We start from the raw sequence: 20,552 nt of genomic DNA, 5'->3' as shown, positions 1-20,552 counted from the left end.
ATGATGCGAATTATCTTTTAAATAGAATGATGGTGTGTAACAATGAGAAATTATGCATGAGAATAGCCCTGTTTTGAATATGGAGCTAACCAAAATTCACAAAACTTAACTCTTCACAAGTGATGACTGTGGTCTGAATTCTTTGGTTTTCCCTACAGATACCAAGTGCTGATAAGTACTTGTTAAAACTTATTTGAGGTTGAGGGCAAATTTGAATGTTTCTGTGAGCAGGGCAGCAACCACTTTATTAGAAGGTGTAAATGCATAGATCCTCCTAAAAATGTTGAAGTCAGAGTCTCTGACCCCAAGTGAACATCGGAAGAATTAGGGTCCACCTAACAGATGTTACAGTATTTCTGTTATTCACATGGCAAAAGTACCTGATTATTAAGAACAGAGCCCATCATTATTCATTCCCTCACTTCCAGAATCAGTCTTTCTGTGACCATTCAGCTGAATTATAATGGGCTGGCAGGGCAGGCTCTGTATGAACTGAAAGGAAGATGTAGAAGGACCTTCACAAGGTTGCTTACATTTGTATTAGGGGCAGAGGACAGCAAAAGAAAAAAGGCCGTGGAGAGGGAGGCTGGCAGGGGAGGGGCAGGCTGGCAGGGGAGAGCTGCTCACCCAGCTGTGGGCTGTGGGCCCTGCTTCCAACTCCAAGGCAAGCAGAGGTTCTAGTGATGCTGGCCAGTGTCTACCACTAGCCCAGCTCAGTGCTCATGACATCACATGTCAATCATTCAATATTTGCTCTTCATATGAATTGGGGAGGGGAGAGGTGGGCACACCAAAGTGCTGAGCTGAGGTGACTGGGAGGCTCAGCACCCGCTCCCCAACCCCTCCCGGGCCACAGCGGCCCACCTGGGAGCTACAGGTGAGAAGGCCTGCTCACCTGGGAGCTACAGGCACTGATGGGGCCGCTGGGTGAGCACACTACCTTGTTTGGAGGTGGAAGGAGGGAGGCTTGCCTCCCTTGCAGCTTTGTCCACCAGTCCCAACCCTCCTCTCCTTTCCCTCTGCAGAGCCCTGCAGTGGGCCCAGTGCTTCCACGTTCACAGTCACTCTCCGTCACCCCTCCGCTGCTTGAAGGCTGCCTCCGACTTTGCCTGTTCCTCACCAATTGGAGGCCAGGCTGCAAAGTGATTTTTTTCTTCTTCTCTGGGAATGGTCTCAATGAACAGAAGGGCTATGTGGCCCTGTCCCCTGACCATAGCTGATCGGCCTACAGATAACCCTCTGATTTAGACTCCTTCAGCCAATTCTCGCTGAGGATTTTTAACTCGAATCAGAAACCTAGAGATGGAGGTTGTGGTGGGTGGGGCTTAGTCATACAATGGCAGCGTGTGAAAATGTCTGGCCAGGAATGCCTGCTGCTGCAGCCCAGAGCTGCCTGGGGTAGTGCACGGTCATGGGCCCACTGAGTGTGACATGAGATGGGAGTGAGCTGGGAGGAGGGGGCTGGATATTACAGTCATACCTCCGTATCTGTCGGCTTCACAGCTTGTCAAACCCTGTACTCTGTCTCATTTGGACAAGAAAAAATGTTTTAGCACTCGGTGCTTGCTTGGAACTCATTGCATTTGCTAGAACGTGTAAGAGTCATGATGCTTCTCTGCAAGAGAAAATGTTTCATCACTGGTCACATTTGGTACTCGTTGGTTTCGGCACTTGTCACGAGTTCCCGAACACACTGATGACGAGTACCCAGGTGCCACTGTAGGGTGTAGGAGCCCTGAGCTGCCATATAAGGGGTGCAGCTACCCTGGTACGGAGGCCACATACAGAGGCTATGTGGAGAGGTCTTTTGAAAAGGGAGAGGCCCTGAGATCACATAAAGAAGCCCTCCCTGGCTGGTGTTGCTCAGTGGATTGAGCATGGGCCTGCAAACCAGAGGTTCGCGGTTCAATTCCCAGTCAGGGCACATGCCTGAGTTGCAGGCTAGTTCCCAGCAGGGGACGCACGAGAGGCAACCATACATTGATGTTTCTCTCTTTCTCTCCTTCCCTTCCTCTCTATAAACAAACAAACAAACAAATAAGAAAGAAGCCCATAGAGCAGGTGTTCAGCTGAGTCCGGCCCCCAGCCAACCTGCCCGCTGAAGACCGTGCACAAATGACCATGAGCAAGGCCAGCGGGACCATGCAGCCCAGCCCAGCCAGACTACACCATCTTGGGCAAATAAAACGATTGTTGTTTTAAGTCACTGAATTGTGGAGTTGGTCACACAGCAATTGGTAACAGAGCATCCAGGTATGAGAGGGATCCCAAGACTCCACGTTCAGAATGAGAGTGGTGCATATCCCCACCCCACTGCTCCTGGGCCTGGCCATGTGATCTGACCTGGCCAATCGCATACGAGCAGCCATGACGCACATGCCTCGCTTCAGACAGTTCAGGTGGTTTGGCTGGGCCTCTGGTGTCTGGTCCTTTGCCATGGGAAGAGCTGCCCAGTGACTCCTGCTCTTCAGCCTGTGTCCAGAGGACAAACACGTGGGGTGCACCTGCTGGCTGCAGAAACCACCATGGCCAATCCACAGACCAGTGAGCAAGAAACATGTGCTTAGTGTCACAAGCCACTGAGAGCTGAGACCTGAGGGTGGCGGCTGCTGCTGCTGTAAAACTGACTAAATGCTCCACCAACCAAATGTCATTTTGAGGTGTTTGATCTGGCACTGAAGAACACACCATGCTCCCAGCTCGTTGCCATAGTGATGCTGTATTCGGTATGCTGGCTAGGGCTGCCGCTGGGGTTCTAAGGGATGGGGTTGGCTAAGGTAAACGCTGCCCAATTTCTGTACCATGCTAGGTGACAATGAAGTGGTAAATCAGAGATGTTCGGCTCGTGAGTCTGATTTTTGCATCCGCCTTGCTCCCAAGCCTCTCAAAAGAACTTTTGTGATATACAACATGGCCACGATTTTCAGGTCCCAGAATCGGGCTCTTTGGGACTGGAGGCCTCACCTGCCCTTTTGTTGTCAAAGCAACTGCTCCTGAATTCGCCCAGGACAGGGAGGATCTGTGAATGGACTGGCCATCGTCTGATGACGTGGGCAGGTGCTCCGGTAGTGCGCACAGGTGCGCGTCTCTGAGATTCTACGTGTTGCCTGGAGCAGCGCCTTGCGCAGGCGCTGTGCCCTTCCGACACCCCCGTGATGGGAGTCATATTTCCCTCTGTGGTCCATAAGCGGGACCACAGTCTGCTTATGAAGTTGCTCTGGGAAACCCAGATAGCTCTACCTTTAATTCTCATGAAGCTCGGAAAGCACACCTGCGGGTTAGCCTCCTTCCCCACCTGTGTCACCCCGGCAGGACCACCGTCTCCTCTCACTCCTAATGGGAAGAGCAAGGCTGGGGGGTTTGGATCCCAAAGAATGGGCTCCACTCAAGAAAACCCAGTTCACACAGAGATGGTTATCATTTTATATTTTTCTAAGAACCCCATGGAAAAATCCTTTTTGGAAGGGGTGACATAAAATTTTTAAATAAAAGAATGGAATGGTAAACATATTGACAAATAGCAATTTGAGTTATGATAATTCTGTTGTATTTTTTTACAGATTTTATATTAACATTGAAATATATGGTTCTAGGAACTGTCTAATAAAACTAGGAAATAGAGAGAAAATTGGGATAATCCTGTGTTCACTATTCAGATTTTCACCGATGAGACTACTGGTTGGCACTGGTAGTTGATAAGTCCATTTTGTTTCTTTTAAGGAATGTTTTGCATGTATCCCATGGGTGGATATTACGTATTTGCAACATAAATACTATAAAAATCAGTCCCCCCAGCACCACGGCGGTTGCAATGGCAATAAGTGTGTGTCCTAAAAACGGCAGTGGCACTTCGTCAACGTAAATCTGCAACAGAAAAAGCAAAGTCTTTAAGCTTTCTGAATCTAATAATTCAAAACACTGAACTTGACACAATTCGCACATGGTGGGAACACTGCTGATCATTCAGCAAAACTCTGCCCAGACTTATCCAGCACCCGCGAAGCTCAGAAACAGTCTCTCCATGATTTGTTAAGAAACAATTTTTGCACAACAGACAGGGAGTAAGAATCCTCCTTGTCACCCTCCTTGCCTCTATTGTGTCTCCTTAGTACCAGAAGTAGGCGGATAGGACAGATAGGAAGCCGCCCTGCATTCACTGCTGGAGGGACAGGCCCAGGACAGTGGGAACGGCTGGACATTGCCTGGGCGGGAGTTAGGGGAGGCGCTTCCTGAGCAGGATGTGGAAAAGTAAGTGGGTTCACAGAAGAGAAGGAGAAGAAGGGGCACCCAGGGAGTCAGCGTGTGCTTTCTCCAGCTGCTGTCTCTTTAGAAAATCCTCTAATGAAGGGCTGACGTAGGAACATTTTTCGATATTCAGAATGGTCTCTCTGCCTGAATGGGGACTGTGTTTTGGTGTGCATCATGTGCCCTTTTTTGCCCAAAATTTTGAGGCCAAAAAAAAAAAAAAAAAAGGATGTGCATTGTACATGGGTAGTACTAATTTTATAAATGTTTTTAATTCTTTGACTTATGCTTATGCACTAAAAGTGTAACTCTAGAAAGCGGTCATGATATCTGTATGCAAAATAATACCCTGGAATACAAGAATTGGTTTTGTTTCTAAGTAGAAATTAAAAAGTGGAATTAAAAAATTAAAATGAAGGATTTTCCTGAAAGTTAGGGCCAAAAATGTGGGTGCACGTTATACACAGCAAAATACGGTGGATTAGGGAAACAAGTTCCACAGCGGAGACAGGCTTACTGAGCGACAGGCACAGAGGTGTCTTTTTCTCGGAGGGTTTGGTTTAGGATGGGTGCCGTTCATGTGAAATGTGCAAGCAAGGGCACACGGAGATGAAGGCGGTTCAAGTGCTGTGGCTCGTGTTTCCTGGGTGAAGTAGGAGGCAAGATCATCTTTTGAGGTAGAAGAAAGCGGAGTTGGATGGAAATAGAATAGTGGGGAATGTGGGCAAATGTCAACTGGTAAAGAACAGGATGGGCAAAGGTATAACTCAAGTTAAACGTACCACCACCCTCCCTGTGACCCAAGGGGCTGTCCGTTTTCTTAGAAGCAGTCCCCATATGCTGTCCATTCTCTCGCGACTCCGTTCAGATTCAGCATTTCTGTTCCACTTTCAATACTGCTGCTGTGAGCCTCAGGACCTCACTTGGTATCAATCAGCTACTTTACACTGTTAAAAAATTATTTCGTGATTCCTTTCCTTTATTAACTGTGCAATTACTTCCTTTTTACTATTCATTTTTGTAGTTTTTCCTTCCTTCCTGAAAATTCATTTTCCTCTGTTGATACTTGTTTTTAGCCTGAAGAACTCCCTTAAGCATTTTTTTAGAAGAGGAATTTTGTCAACAGTGGATTCTCCTAGTTTCCTTTATCTGAGAATTGCCTTTATTGTTCTCTCCTTCCCAAAGGGTATTTTCACTAGATGCAAGGAAAGTCAGAAAACTGAGCTAAACGTGGAAGGTGGAGATAAAAATAAATACAGGTTCTCCCGCCTGTCATGCGCCCTAACTGCATCACTGCTGACGACATCGTCACCACTATTTTTCAGGATCTCCAGTCTCCAGGCCTTGTCCATCACACAAGTTTGGCCGTTTTTAAAGCCTCAGTGTCTCTTGGACTAATGCCCGTCATGTTATCTCCCCAGCCCTCACCCCAGGTGGTACCTGTGCATTCACCGTACCTGAAATTCTTCCACTAGGTTACAAAAAGTGACTCCCGGAATAACGGACACTCTGAAGTGAAAGAGCTCAGAGCCCTGTGGAAAAAACACACCTGGTCCTTAGCAGCACAGACATGTGCATGGGTTTATGTAAAAATGTACACTGGAGCCACCTTCCCCACAGATGTGGCATTGACATTCCAATCATCTGAGACTCTGGGCATACACTGTATTCTTCAGAATGAAAATGGAAGGAGAAGTACAAGAGTTTGAAATGGAGAGATTTGACAGCTGATGCTGCACTTTGTATTCGGAATGGGAAAACAGAAATTTGCAACATGGCCTCGATGCTTATGCTGGGCTAGTCCTCATCCTCGTTGTTCTGATATGGCCCCTAACTTTCATCAGCTTTCTCAATGAATACCTAGATGATATCAACTCCATGTATTCTTATGGGTAGCTGGGACCAGAAGGTGTGTCTGTGTGCATGCAGGTGAAGAACCCATTGCCCCCGGACTTTTGGAAACACACTTTCTGTTCCATTTTGATGGATAATGTATGGGTCTTTCCTGTCAGCTCAAAAAGTCATTAAGTTAATGCTAAGTTCAACTTTCAGATAACTTTAGAAACAATAACATCAAAGGAAATGGAAAAATAAATACTCTCCATATACAAGGTCTATCTGGAAATAGTCCAGCATTATGAGAATGGTGTGCATGACATGGATGTAACCTGGCAGCCAAGGAGAGTGGGCTGGAATGCACATGCGTGAACAATGACAACCTCACAGGGGGAGACAGACACTGCTGAATGAACAGGTGCACTGTGTGGCTGTTGTGTTCAAAATGACTGAGTGACTAGAGCAATTAATAATTGGCATCAGAATTAGCATTAACTTTGACCATTCCTCCACAGAAACTATTCAGATGATTCAGAAGGCCACGGCTATAGGCAACTGGTGATTGGCAGCTTCATCACAACAATATGCCTGCTCATGCAGAGTTTCTTGGTAAAACATCAAATCATCCAAGTGACTCATTCCTCTTATAGCCCAGATTTGGTGCCCAGCAACTTCCGGCTTTTCCCAAAACTAAAATCACCTTTGAAAGGAAAGTAATTTCATACCATTGATGAGATTCAGGAAAATACAATGGGGCAGCTGATGGTGACTGGGAGAACTGTGTGAGGTACCAAGGTGCCTATTTGGAAGGGGACTGAGGTGTCATTGTCCTATGTATAAATGTTTCTCGTATCTTGTATCTCCTTTAATAAATGTCTCTATTCTTCATATACATGGCTGGATACCTTCCAAACAGACTTTGTACTTTAAGGGTGCTATTTCCACCATTCATGGATACCTACACTTTAAAACTAAAACCGATCTTAGTTTAGACATACACATTTTATCTCAACTCAAAACAGGAATAACAAAAATGCTGCCAACTTACCTTTATGCTTAAATTGAGGCCTGAAGGATTATACACTGGAACATTGAGAATAGACTCTAAGTAAATTTTCAGTTTTCTAACATTTTCTGGTACAGTGTGTTCTAAAAGTACATGAAATGTAGTTTAAGTACATGCATGCTTTCTCATTTTGTATATAACTTATTACATACAGTAAGGTACAATGAAAGATTCTACTGCATGGCATGACTAAATGATCCTATATTTTTAGTTCTGCTTGACTTTGTGGAAGATAAATTCCTCACATGGCTCCTCCTCAGAGGCACTGTCAAGAAGGACAAGACCTCTGACCACCTTAACTCCTTCCAGCTCAATGCCCATGACCAGTTCTGACCAGTACATCCTTTGTGTCTTTGGCATTGAGATACCAATGGACCCCTTTAGTGGTTGTTAAGTGATGTTAAATAAGCTGGCACAAAAATTTCACAATAGGATCACTAAAACTCTTTCCCAGACAAGTGATCAGTTAGTTAATCCTGCTTTTCTTATAATTATTTCTAAAACCAGATGTGTAGTGTGGGGGTTAGAAATTGCAGTGGTATAATGATATATAGGATCGAAAGGGGGAAAAAAAGCTCTGATTGGAGCATTTGCCAATTCCCATGGTGTGAATACTCTCACCATGGCTAATAGCAAGCTACCAGTGGCTTTAACAACCAGTATGCAAAATGCTTGAAGGTTTAATAGTCAGCACTCAAAGCTGGTAACAGCAGGCTCCAACATACCACAGAAAATGGGATGCTAGTTAAAGCAAAATATTTAGCAGTGTTTTTGGTTCTGGGTTTTTTGTTTGTTTGTTTGTTAGTTAGTTAGTTTGTTTTTTTTTACTTATTTTTCATTCCAAAAGTGCATATGTTGGGCAGAGTAAGACCTACTGCACATCAAATGTCTAGATATTTGGTAACATAAATGATTGATCAAAATTGTATTCCATTCCATCTATCTGTCTGCCAGTTGTCTACCTACACTTGGTAAGATATTCATACAAAAACAAAACTCAAGATGTGCAATAAAAAACTCTTTTACATATTTCAGGTAAAACTGAATTGTGAAAAATTACATCTTTTCTTATTTAAAAGGATTTCTGCATCTTTTCAATTATTTTACCATAAAATCTTAAAAATTTTTTTTTCATGTAAGTAGAAGATACTGGCAACACCTTGTGTAGCCCCCCATGTGACTCTGCGTACCCAGTGGAAGGGGACACTTAGGTTGACATGTAGCACAGATCCAGTCAATCATCTTTGCTACTAATCTACAAAATAGCTTTCAAATATCTAACAGTTTAAATTTGTCGCAAATGCTTTTCTGCCATAGAATCCAGGTCACAGGAAGGATGATGAAGTAAGAGGGAGATCATAGAATGACCAGCAGAATGCCAATGGATTCAAACCCTTTTCAGAAGCACTCTGGCTGTCTCTCGTGCAGTTCTGGTAAATGACTTATCTAGGTAATAATGACACCGCTTAGGAGGTAAGATGCTTATAGAAAAAAGCAAACCCTACTGAGTTCCCAGTTTTCTCTGTCATTCACTTCCATCACAGTGACCAGATATGGAGTTTCCACTGGGACATGTCCATCCTCACTGTGAATTTCCAAAGAGATTGGGTATTGTGTAACTGGAAACTTAAAACGAGGAACCTGAAAGGGAAATTCCAAGAATAGATGTAAATTTGGGAAATTTAATACTAATTTGATTTCCTGGTAAAGAATGCATAGCTATGTTCCCAAGAGTCTGGATACTCCAAATGAAATGGGCTACCAAGGGTTTCTGACAATAAAAATCTGTTTTGCAGTAGAATCAATGTGAACTCCAAAAGGGATAGACAAACTTGGTGGGACGAAAACCTTTAACTTTGCATGGGCCTTTTTCACAGGACTTGACTATGAGGATTTGCCAACTTCCTTAGCTGCCCCATATCCCATAAGTCACTGCGTGATCTGGATCCTGCCCGTCCCCACACACCTGTCTCCTTGCCGGTCCTGATCTTTCAGCCACACTCTTTAGGCTCAGGCTCCAGAGCCAGAGTTCTAGTCTAACTCCATCACACGGGACTGATGTGGTTGTTGGCAAATTACCTGGCTTTGCTGGGCCTCAGATGGAATCATGGAGAAGCCTCAGAGCAGGGTCTAGTGGCCAGTCAATGCTCAAGAAATATTACTGTAATTCAGCAACTGGGTAGTTGCAGAGGTGCGTAATAACAGCCCTCATAACTTGTCAAGGGTGATTCTATCCCAATATTGTATTAAGTGATCATATCTTTATATGTAAAGGAAAAATTACTTCATTTAATGCTATGTGTAGTCTTATAAGGCATTTGAATTAGTTCTAATTGAAAGTCCTACCAGGTACATACCTAACTTGGCTAATGCAAACACAAACATGATACACCTTCCAATGCTTTGAGACCAATATTTGTACAACCTGTTCTCTTCACCGACATGTTAGACTGTCTTGTGTTTTGTCACTGCTACCAGGCTAAACTTCCTGATCACAAAGATTTCAACTTCTATTATCCCAGAACCTGATATACAATAGATACTAAGTTTTTTTTTGAATGAATTAATATTCACCATAATGTAGTAGAGTGTTGGACAAGTTACAAATTGTTTTCATATAGACACGAGTGGGTATCTTTATAAGAAACTGTTGAATGGACAGGCAGAGTGGGTATCATTCTATTTTACAGATGATGTTAATAAGCTTATCGGGGGACATTTAACTCCAGATCTTTATAGCTCTCTATCGTCTTCAGTTCTATGTCACAACAAGACATCATTTCTTAGTTTTTGTACTTAACCAAAATGTGCATTTCAGAATCTATTTAATAGGAAAGTACTCTGTGGTCAGGTCATTAAAAATTATCTCACCTTTTCTCTGCAATCTGAGAAAGCAACGGCATGCGAAAACTTCTGGTCGTGTGTGCAGTTACACTCCTCCCGAGTGGACACATTAGCACACTGTTTGAATTTACCAGATTTCTGCAAATGGAATTGACAAAGGTTGACTTTTTTCCCCTGTGGCGGGATCTCCACAAACTGAGTAAATGCTCAAAAAATATTTGTTCCCTGAGTAAATGAAATCCCCGAGAGAGGAAAACAAATCCATTAATCATAAAGGAGAAGTAAAATATTTCTGAATTGTGCCCTCTTGCTTGGTGATACCTGAACGCAAGTATCACTGAGCTGCTTGCCCGTTTGTAAGTTGTCACAGCTGTCTTAGTGCATGTGAAGTGGTATCTCACGGTGGCTTTGATTTGCGTTTCCCTGGTAACAAATAAGGAGGTGCAGAGTCACTGAGCCCATCCCCATCGCTGCCTGCTGCCCTCGGTGCATGGTGTTGCCTGGTCCCAGAGGAAGGCCGTTGGTCTCCCCTTCACACTAGTCTGCGCTCCTCCTGCATCGTCCCCTGTTTGGTTGGCCCCTGCTCATCTCTCAGCCTGACACCCTCGGACTAAGCTGGGCATCCTGATCCACAGTCGCAGTGTGTGTTTTGTGCCTGTCTCTACTACACGTCTAACTTGAACTTTAGGGCAAGTGAGGGCCAACCGGGAGATTTTTAAAAATTCAGATTTCAGGACGACACCCCACAGTTTCCGATTCGGTAGCTAGGAGGTGAGAATGAGGACACCATGAGGTAGAAATATTCCCAGGTAGCCCCGCTTCAGGTTATGCAGGGCCTCGCTGTTCACAGACACCGCACTGGAAAACGCTGTTTAGTTCGTACAACTTTCTTGTTTGATGCCTGTTCTCCCCCGTTAGAGTGAAGATCCCTGAAGGTGTCATGTTTATCATGCTCATTGCTGTGTCCTCAGAGAACATCTGTACAGTGCCTGGTAACACTGGTGATACGGAAGTTAACATTTGTTGAATTTCAAAAGATGCATTAAAAAACTTTCATCTATTTAGGTATGTATATTAGATATACTTCCTATTCGACTCTCCCCATAAAACCCTGAAAAAAAACCCTTAAAAGATTTCCACGGAATGCCTTGGCTGGAGTGGCTCAGTGGGTTGAGTGCTGGCTTGGGAACCAAAGGGTCACTGGTTTGATTCCCAGTCAGGGCTCATGCCTGTGTTGCTGGCCAGGTCCCCAGTAGGGGCTGCGTGAGAGGCAACCACACACTGACGTTTCTCTCCCTCTCTTTCTTCCTCCCTTTCCCTCTCTCTATAAATAAACAAAATATTTTTTTTAAATTTTCATGTAAATACAGTAAAACTGTATTTAAATACAATAAAACTGTATTTCAATACAGGAGGCTTAGTGGTAGTGATGCACCAGATTTATCTTTGTGAGAAAATGGAATTGAAGAACGTAGTATTATAGTTGCTCATTGCCTAGAACAGAGCTTCTTATCTTGAAATCCAAGATTCGACAAGAAGTCAACCTCCTCATGTTGTGTGTGTGTAACAATATGTGTACAAATGTGTATTATTGCTTTGTTCAACAATTTTGTTCAACAGTGCTCTCCATGTCTGGCACTGTTCTTGGTACTAAAGGTAAAGTAGAGAGCAAAATAGATTTAAAAAAAAAACCTGCCTTCTGTAGCTTACCTTTTTATGAAATACAATAAATAAAATAAATGAGTAAAATTTTAATAAGTGCAACGAGGAAAAATAAGACAGGGAAGGTGGATGGGGGTGGGTAATAATGGAGATGGGACTGTTCTAAATAGAGGTTAAGGAAGGCCTCACAATGAATGTTAACATTTAAGCAAAAACCAAAGGACGGTGATAAAGGGTTCTGCGTCATATTGGGCAGAAGAGCGTTCCAGACAGAGGAATTTTTTGAAACTATGAAGATCCTGAAGTGGAAACATGTCTGGCATATTTGAAGAACAGTAAGGCGGCCAGTGTGGCTAGAGCAGGCCGACCTGGGCAACATCAGGTCAGATGCAGTGCCAAGGTCAAACCACGAAGGACATGGTATTAAGGAGGACCTTATAAACCATTGGGAGAAGCTGGCTTTTACTCTGACTGAGGTGGGAAGACAGCGGAGAGTTTTGAGCAAGAGAAACAATTTCATGTCATTGTGTGTGTGCACATGTTCGTGAATGGATGCAAATGTCTGTACATACATATATAGGCAGGTAAGTGTGTTTTTCTGGAGAGAGATTCCATAGGCATCTATGGTTTTCTCAAGAAGCCACCCCATAATGTACTCTCCCTCTGTTCTCCACCTAGTTCGCTCCACACTCCAGAGAGGCAGGGCACTGCTGGGTTAGTTTCTAGGAAGAACCTTGGCAGGAGTTTAAGTGTGTCTATGTTGAGGCAAACACTCTTCTTTTCTTTTGGGCACCATTACTTTTTCAGGGCTGGAGGTGTGAGATGGGTCTGGAGGCTCTTTTTATTTGAGAAAAGGTGCTTTCAGCCCATTCATCACCTTCAAAATCTAAATGGGAGCCAGGGGGAGGTCAGGGGTAAAGGGTCCCTTGGACTTCTTGATTCCAAAAGAATATTCAGGAATAGCGGTAAAATGAGAGGGACTGAAGTCGTAGAAGGAGGAATTGGTAGCAATCGTAGTAGTAATCATCATCATCACTATCACCATCAGCAGCAGCATCATCATTACCAACATCACCCTCATCACCATCACCACCACCACCAGCAGCAGCATCACCAACATCACCCTCATCACCATCACCACCACCACCAGCAGCAGCATCACCAACATCACCCTCATCACCATCACCACCACCACCACCAGCAGCATCACCAACATCACCCTCATCACCATCACCACCACCACCAGCAGCAGCATCACCAACATCACCCTCATCACCATCACCACCACCACCACCAGCAGCATCACCAACATCACCCTCATCACCATCACCACCACCACCAGCAGCAGCATCACCAACATCACCCTCATCACCATCACCACCACCATCATCACCGAAAAGGGCAGATGGAGCATTTTACTAAACACGGCTTCTCAATTAATCCCTGTAGCTACTTTCAACTGTAATTTTACTCAATGATCTTGAATTCGAATAAATACTAGTTTATTTGTAGAAAAATGACTCACCTTTGACTTTCGAAATAGATTTCTGGGGATGGGCTTGCTAGGATCTGCATGGTAAAAATTATCCGTAAGTGGAATGGCAATTCCCATATTAGATGGAGGCCTGTAGTTTATCTGCAAGTGATTAAATAAAATATGTAATTCATTATTTACTATGTCTTTGATTTAAATATCTTCACTTTGCAGAAAAGCATTCAAAGCAAATATTTTGTTTTTAGTTCCAGGTATTAAAGTAAATTTCTATTCACCCTATGCTCCCAAACCAATATTTTCTGGAATTTCAACAGCTTCAATATAAGTTGGACCTTGTAAATAAGTGAAAATTCTTTTATTACCTAAAATAGTGGCCATAAAGTCAATGCAAATAAAGGTTAAACACCTTGTAAAAAGTTCTAGTGATGTATTTAGTAAATAATTCTTCAAGTTTTGTTATTTGCTTTTTTTGCTACAAGAAAAATTGTAAGTAATAAGTTAGCAGAGTACTATATTATATTTTTAAAATAGTCAGATTCTGACAAGGCAAAAAATAAAATAGCTACTACTTTGAAATGGGGCCAGTAACGGTAACTTGGGACAGGTCAACATAAGGACAAGTAATTTCATATATTACAAAAACCAAGGTTATGCAACCATTTATATACATAAGTGACATAAATAACAATGAAGCGAAGTAACCAAAAAATCATTATTTCAGAAACATTTTACATTTTAGAAATAAGTCATTATCACATCCTTGAACTAACACGAGGACTGAAAAATAACTGGGGTGTTCTGAGCATTTTAGGAAAGAAATGCTAAGACTGAACGGTTAGCCAATCACACAAAAGCAGTATATCACTGGTACCCTTAAACCAATCTGCTTAGGTAGTTTTCGTTTGTTTGTTTTCGTTTCTTACCGGCAAAGTTTTGATCATATTAAAGCCCTGGCTGTCTTTGTGAACCCCACTGAGCCAGCCTTCCAGCGGGATGACTTCACTGGGAATGTGGTGCATAGACTTGAGATAACTACAGCTGCTCTTCATTATTGGCACGAACGTTGTAACGAAGCAGTCCGTCGAGGCTTCCCAGACAATAAACGCCAGCGAAGTGATTCCCTGGAAAGATCCAAATGAATGAAGGTGATTTCGAGTCACTGTGATAGGATGCACTGCGTCCGCAAGAAACTCCTATGCTGATATCTTAACCTCCAGTATCTCAGAATGTGACTGTGTTTGGAGAGAGGACCTTTAAAGAGGTATCTGACTTAAAATGAGATCAATAGGGCAGGCCCTAGTTTCACATGACGGGCGTCCCTAGGGCAAGAGAAGATCTGAACACAGGCACACACATGGGGGGAAGATGAAGACACAGGAAAGAGGTGAGGAAACCAACCCCGCTGACACCTGGATCTTGAACTTCTAGCCTCCGGAAGTGTGAGAAAATAAGGTTCTCTTGTTTAATCCTTCCAGTCTGTCCTATTTTGTGATGACAGCTGAGCTAAATGACATAGTAACCAACTAAAGAATATAGAAAAAGAACAGAAATAGAAAAAGAACATTAATAGAAAACGGAAATAGAGTGATAAGTTTGACATAAAGATCTGTTTGAGAGTAAACCATAATAGAAAACACATTCTTTTCCAGGAAGAAATACATTCCTATCTAATTGGATATGGGCAACATTTGGAAATGAGCAAGACTCAGGAAGGACTTATTAAGTAAATAGCACAGTGACTTCCAACTCACATAGATGGGGCTTCCCCCACTCACTGATTAAGCACCCTGGCATTTGCTCTGATGATATGAATAAAATAATTTCTATTGGCACACATTTTGAAAAGAAGTTATTCACTTAGCAATCACTGTGCATCACGAAGATCTATCTTTAGCAGGAATTTGTGCACAATAAATGTATTTCAACCTGGAAAAATATTAAATATTCAATAAAACTTCATAAATTCTGTTTGAAATCTGAAAGTATTTTGGGAATTTTAAGAGTGCAGAAATACTAATAACTCTAGTGGTACAGCAAACTGTGGTAGTGGGAGTTTTACTCCTATTCCCATATTCTATAGCCATTAAAAGATGGATTTTTAATAAATTTTTGCCAAAACACTTTGAACAAGAATCTAAACAGGGTTATTCTTGTAAAGGAAATTTGGGGGTGGAGAGGAAGCAGAAGTTAAATAAGAAACAAGGAAGCAAAGAGAAAAAGCTAGAATGTTGGGCATTCTAGAACAGAACGGACCCAATTTCTACAATTCAATGGCAGGAGAATAACATGGAATAGTACCTTTTAACTAAAAGAGACTTAAGAGATAAAATAATCACATACTGTATAAATCTTGTTTGGATCCCAATTCAAACAAACCAACTATAAATCATTTTGAAAAAACTGGGGAAATTTGATTATAGGCTGAGGTTTACAGGACCTGTAGGTTTCAAACTGAAAATTTAGTTTAACGAGTTTTCGGAATGACAGTGGCGTTGTGACTGTGTGAGGGAAAACACACACACTTTTACAGACGTAGATTGAAGCACACAGGAGTGACATGACGGAATGTTTGCTGTTCACTTTAAAATGTCGGAATATAAACAAATTACACAGGGATGATAAAACAAAAATAACAAAATCTTGACTATTGTTTAATACAAGTGTAATAGAGATATGGAAATTCTACTTTTCTCTATATGTTAAAGTCTTTATGATAAAAAAACTTAAGAATATGTAGAAGAAATGTATTGACTTGGAAGGATTGAAACATAGTTAAGTGGAAAGTGCAAATATTTTAAAGTGTATATATAATGTTCTCCCTTTTTGGGGGAAAAATAGGAAAATACTGTGGTAAGTTCTCAGTGACTAAGCATTTTCTATGCTTTAGATGCCCTACTGGAATTATCACATTTAATTCTTAAAACAACCTTATGAGGTAGGTATTATTATCATCTCTGTTTTATGAATAAGGAACTAACTGCAGTAAAGTGACTGTCCCAATTTCACACTGAAGCACTAGAAATGAGATCTAACTCGGTCTGTCTTTAACAGAGCTCGCCCTTTTAACCTCTAACCTTAATCTTTAACCTCTAACCTCTAACTTTAACCCTAAAGGCTTTTCCTTAGCTTATATTGTAACTTTTCTATAATTAGTAGATTTTTTTGTAATTAAAGAAAACCTTACTTGCAGTAAAGCTTTGCTAGCTACCGAAATTTTCATTAGGTAATTATCAGCAACATCGAAGGAGCCTTCGGCTTTAACTTCCAACACAGTTGGGTTTCCAACAATTATTTTCACTAGTGGTAGTTCAGGTATTTGAGACCCTATAGGAACAAGGCTAGCAGTTAGTACTGAATCATAAAAATCCTAAACCATTTCATAATGATTGGCTAATCAGGATTCTAGAACATCAGAATCCATTATGAAGACTGTGTAATGCCTGTGAATACGGTTAGGAATTTCCATAGAGTTAATTTTAATAGTTACTAGAAAAATTTAACTTTGCAAATAGTTTTTCCAAATTTCTCGCAAAATATCACTCCACTTACCCCTTATTTCCTCAGCCAGGTTCTCGAGTGCATAGAAAGGTCATTTGGTTGGTACTGATCACACTGAGTTGGGTATACTCCGTAAAGAAACTGAAGGGTAGGCTCAGTTTAAAGGGCTGTCAGTCAATTGTCATGGAGAGAATACTTGTAGGCCATTAACACAATATGTCACCAGGGCAATTCCTGCCTGCAGGTCCCTTGTGTGCAAACTTTCCATGCTGAGAAACTTAAAAAAAAGGAGTTTTGAAACACTGTGTGGTCTAACAGTTATCTTTACTAATGGGAAATCAGGAATGGAAATAACTGATTTGCCTGAAGTCACACCTGAGGTTTCCCTTCAGTCAAAATCATCTGGCCAGCACTTCCTAACCTATAACTGGGGGTTGTGTTAAAATGCACATTCTGATTTAGCAGGTCCAAAGAGGGGTCTGATATTTCACATTCCACCCCCTAGCTTTATTGAGGTAAATTGACCATCAAATTGCATAGTTTAAAGTTGTATAATGCGATGATTTGTGATTTGCATATATTGTGAAATGGTTACTGCGATTAACACATGTACCACCTGACATGTAGTTATCTTGTGTGTGTGTGTGTGTGTGTGTGGTGTGACAATGCTTAAAATCTACTTTCTTAGCAAATTTCAAATACATAATACAATATGGTTAACTATAGTCACCATGCTGTACACAATGTCCCCAGAACTTTCTCATTTTATAACTAGAAATTTGTACCCTTTGACCAACATCTGCCTATTTCACCCCCGCCCCCAGCCCCTAGCAACCAGCATCTACTCTGTATTTCCATGGGTAAGACTTTTGTTTTTTTTTTAGATTTCACGTATGAGTGATAACTGTGCAGCATATGTCTTTCCCTGTCTGCCTTATTTCACTTAGCATAGTGTCTTCCTGGTTAACCCATGTTGCTGCAAATGGCAGGATTTCCTTCTTTTTTATGGCTGGACAATATTCCATTGTGCACATGGACTACTTCTTCTTTATCCACTGTTCTGTCAATGTCCACGTGTTATTTCCATATCTTGGCTATTGTGAGTAACGCTGCAACAAACACAGGAGCGGAGATATCTCATCGAGGTGCTGATTTCCCCTCCTTCAGATACATACCCAGAAGTGAGATTATTGGATCGTATGGTAGTTCTATTTCTGAGTTTTTGAGGCTCTTCCATACTGTTTTCCATAGTGGTTGAACCAATTCACATCCCTTCTAACAGTGCAGGAGGGTTCCCTTTTCTCCACGTCCTCCCCGACTTTTGTTTTCTCTTGTCTTTTTGGTAACAGCCACCTGACAGCTAAGAGGTGATATCTCATTGTGGTTTTCATTTGCATTTCTCCGATGGTAAGAAATGTTGAACACCTTTTCAGGTACTGTTGGCCATTTGTGACTTCTTTGGGAAAATGTCTATTCAGGTTCTTTGCTCAGTTTTTAATTGAATTTTTGGGGCTTTTTTCCCCCTTGCTATTTGGTTGTATGAATTCCTTATATCTTCTAGCTATTAACTCCTTATCAGATAATGGTTTGCAAATGTTTTCTCCCATTACCTGTTCATTGCATTGATTGGTTTTTATTTATTTTTGTTGTTGTTGTTGTACAGAAGCTTTTTAGTTTGATGTAGTCCCCCTTGTTTGCTTTTGCTTTTGTTGCCTGTGTTTTGGGTGCCAGTTCCCAAAACAAACAAACAAAATCATTGCCAAGACCAATGTCAAAGAACTTTTCCCTCATGTTTTCTACTAAGAATGTTGTGCTTTCAAGTCTTACAATTAGTCTTTAATCCATTTTTGAGTCGATTTTTGTGGCTGATGTAAGATAAGGGTCCAATTTCATTCACGTGATTATCCAGTTTTACCAGCTCTTAATAAAGAGACTATCCTTTCCCTACTGGGTGTTCTTGGCTCCCTAGTCCAAGGTTATCTGACTAGCCCTGGCCGGGTGGTTCAGTTGGTTGGAGCATTATCCTGTACACCACAAGGTCTGATCCCTAGTCAGGGCACATTCCTAGGCTCAGGTTTGATTGTGCCCCCCGCCCCCCATCAGGGTGTGTGTGGGAGGCAACCAATCCGTGTTTCTCTCTCACAGTGCTGTTTCTTCTCTCTCACTTTCTCTTTATAAAATCAACTTTTAAAGAGTCTTTGAGTGAGGTTAAAAAGAAAAGATTACTAGATATGCATGAGTTTATTTCCGGGCTCTATTCTGCTCCATTGGTCTGTCTGTTTTTATGTCAGTGTGTTTTGATTAACATGGCTTTGTAATAGAAGTAGTTTAAATTAGGAAGTATGATGACTCTGGCTTTGTTCTTTCTCAAGATTGCTTTGGCTTTTCAGGGTCTTTAATATGATATACCACAATAACAGAATAAAAAGTATCTATCATCTCAATGGATACAGAAAAAGTATCTGACAGAATCCAACATCTATTCATGACAAAGACTCTCAACAGATTAGGTAGGGAAGGAATGTAGGTCAACATAATGAAGGCCCTATATGACAAGCCCATAGCTAAGGTCATACTCACATGTCAGCATACTGATCATATTACCGAAAGCTTAAAGCTTTGCCTCTAAGACAGGGAACAGGACAAGGATACCCACTCTTGCTGCTTCTGTTCAACATAGAACAGGAAATTCTGCCCAGAGCAATTAGGAAAGGAAAAGAAATAAAAGGCCTCCAAATGAGAAAGGAAGAAGTAAAATTGCCTCTGATTGCACATGACAGGATCTTATTATATACAGGAAACCCTAATGTCTTCACCAAAAAACTGTTCAGAAAAAAAAGATCAGTAACATTCCAGGATACAAAGTCAAAATACAAAATTAGTTGCCTTCCTATACACTAACAATGAACTATCTGGAAGAGCAATTAAGAAAGCAATCCTGTTTATATTAACATCAAACAGAATACAATGCCTAGGAATGAGTTTAAACAAGGAGAGAAAAGGTCTGTACATTGAAAATTATAAAACATCATGAAAGACATTGAAGAAGATATAATGAGTGCAAAGGTGTCCCGCTGTGGCATTGTGATTTAGAATGGGGAATATGTATTTGGTCTTCTGTACCGGTTCCAGCCCAGAGCTCGTAAAACCCTCGGGATTTCCTAAGCAGTGAGAGGGACAAAGCTGTCCTTTGTTATGTTAATAAGGTGGCTTCTGGTCACACCCTGGGACGGGAGCTGCTTGCCTGGTTGGAATTTTCAGTCTCCACCCCCACCCCACACCCAGGATGGATCAAACCAGTGGCCAAAGAGTTATTTAATTATACTTACGGAATTAAGCCTCCATAAAACTGTACATTAAGATAAAGTTGTATTTTGAAGTCAGTGAAGAAAAGACACGTTACTTAATAAGTGATGTCAGAACAACTAGCTAACCACCTATGATACACCAAACAAGTCTACATAAATTAAAGAATTAAATAAAAAGTTAAAATCATAAAATGAAAACTCTACAATTACTTGAAGGAAATATGGGCAATTAGTATTATAACCAATGAGAAGGCATTCTAAAAGTTTCAAAAAGAAGTTTTTCAGGATATGAATATACAATATGAGGAAATCAAAATAGATGTCTTCCATTGTTTTTCAAAGCCTATAGTTTTCATTTATATGAGTTGTATTGGTTCTGTTTTTCAAATAAAAATAGTGGGTTTTTAAACCCTCTTTTAAAAATAGTGGGTTTTTTTCCTTTTATTATGTCTTTAAAAAAATCTCTCTAAGAGTTTTAGGTATCCTTAGTTTTAGCATCTTTCTGATTTTTCTGACATCTTAATTTCTTGAAGGTTAAAGTTTTCTATTTCCTGTGCCTGCTGATTATCCCCCCTGCCAGGCCATTTCCTCGCTTAGT

The 20,552-nt window shown here is 41.4% G+C and overlaps 1 protein-coding gene across 1 annotated transcript in view; it reads right to left on the bottom strand.

The window, feature by feature from the left end:
- Positions 1–3,672: 3,672 nt before the first annotated feature.
- CATSPERB (cation channel sperm associated auxiliary subunit beta) overlaps positions 3,673–20,552 on the bottom strand; it is a 77,228-nt gene continuing 60,348 nt past the window's right edge. The window contains exons 19-26 of the mRNA XM_037130128.2: positions 16,333–16,472; positions 14,072–14,269; positions 13,179–13,289; positions 10,019–10,129; positions 8,653–8,788; positions 7,130–7,230; positions 5,703–5,777; positions 3,673–3,864 (exon numbers count right to left, since the gene is read on the bottom strand). Coding sequence (XP_036986023.2) covers positions 3,673–3,864; positions 5,703–5,777; positions 7,130–7,230; positions 8,653–8,788; positions 10,019–10,129; positions 13,179–13,289; positions 14,072–14,269; positions 16,333–16,472 — 1,064 coding nt within the window. The remainder of the gene's footprint in view (positions 3,865–5,702; positions 5,778–7,129; positions 7,231–8,652; positions 8,789–10,018; positions 10,130–13,178; positions 13,290–14,071; positions 14,270–16,332; positions 16,473–20,552) is intronic.

The sequence above is a fragment of the Artibeus jamaicensis genome, unplaced genomic scaffold (assembly GCF_021234435.1).
Source record: "Artibeus jamaicensis isolate MK-2021 breed Jamaican fruit bat unplaced genomic scaffold, CSHL_Jam_final contig_444, whole genome shotgun sequence".
NCBI lineage: Eukaryota > Metazoa > Chordata > Mammalia > Chiroptera > Phyllostomidae > Artibeus > Artibeus jamaicensis.
Note: the sequence above shows the minus strand (reverse complement) of the source record. Positions and strands in the feature narration are given on the sequence as shown.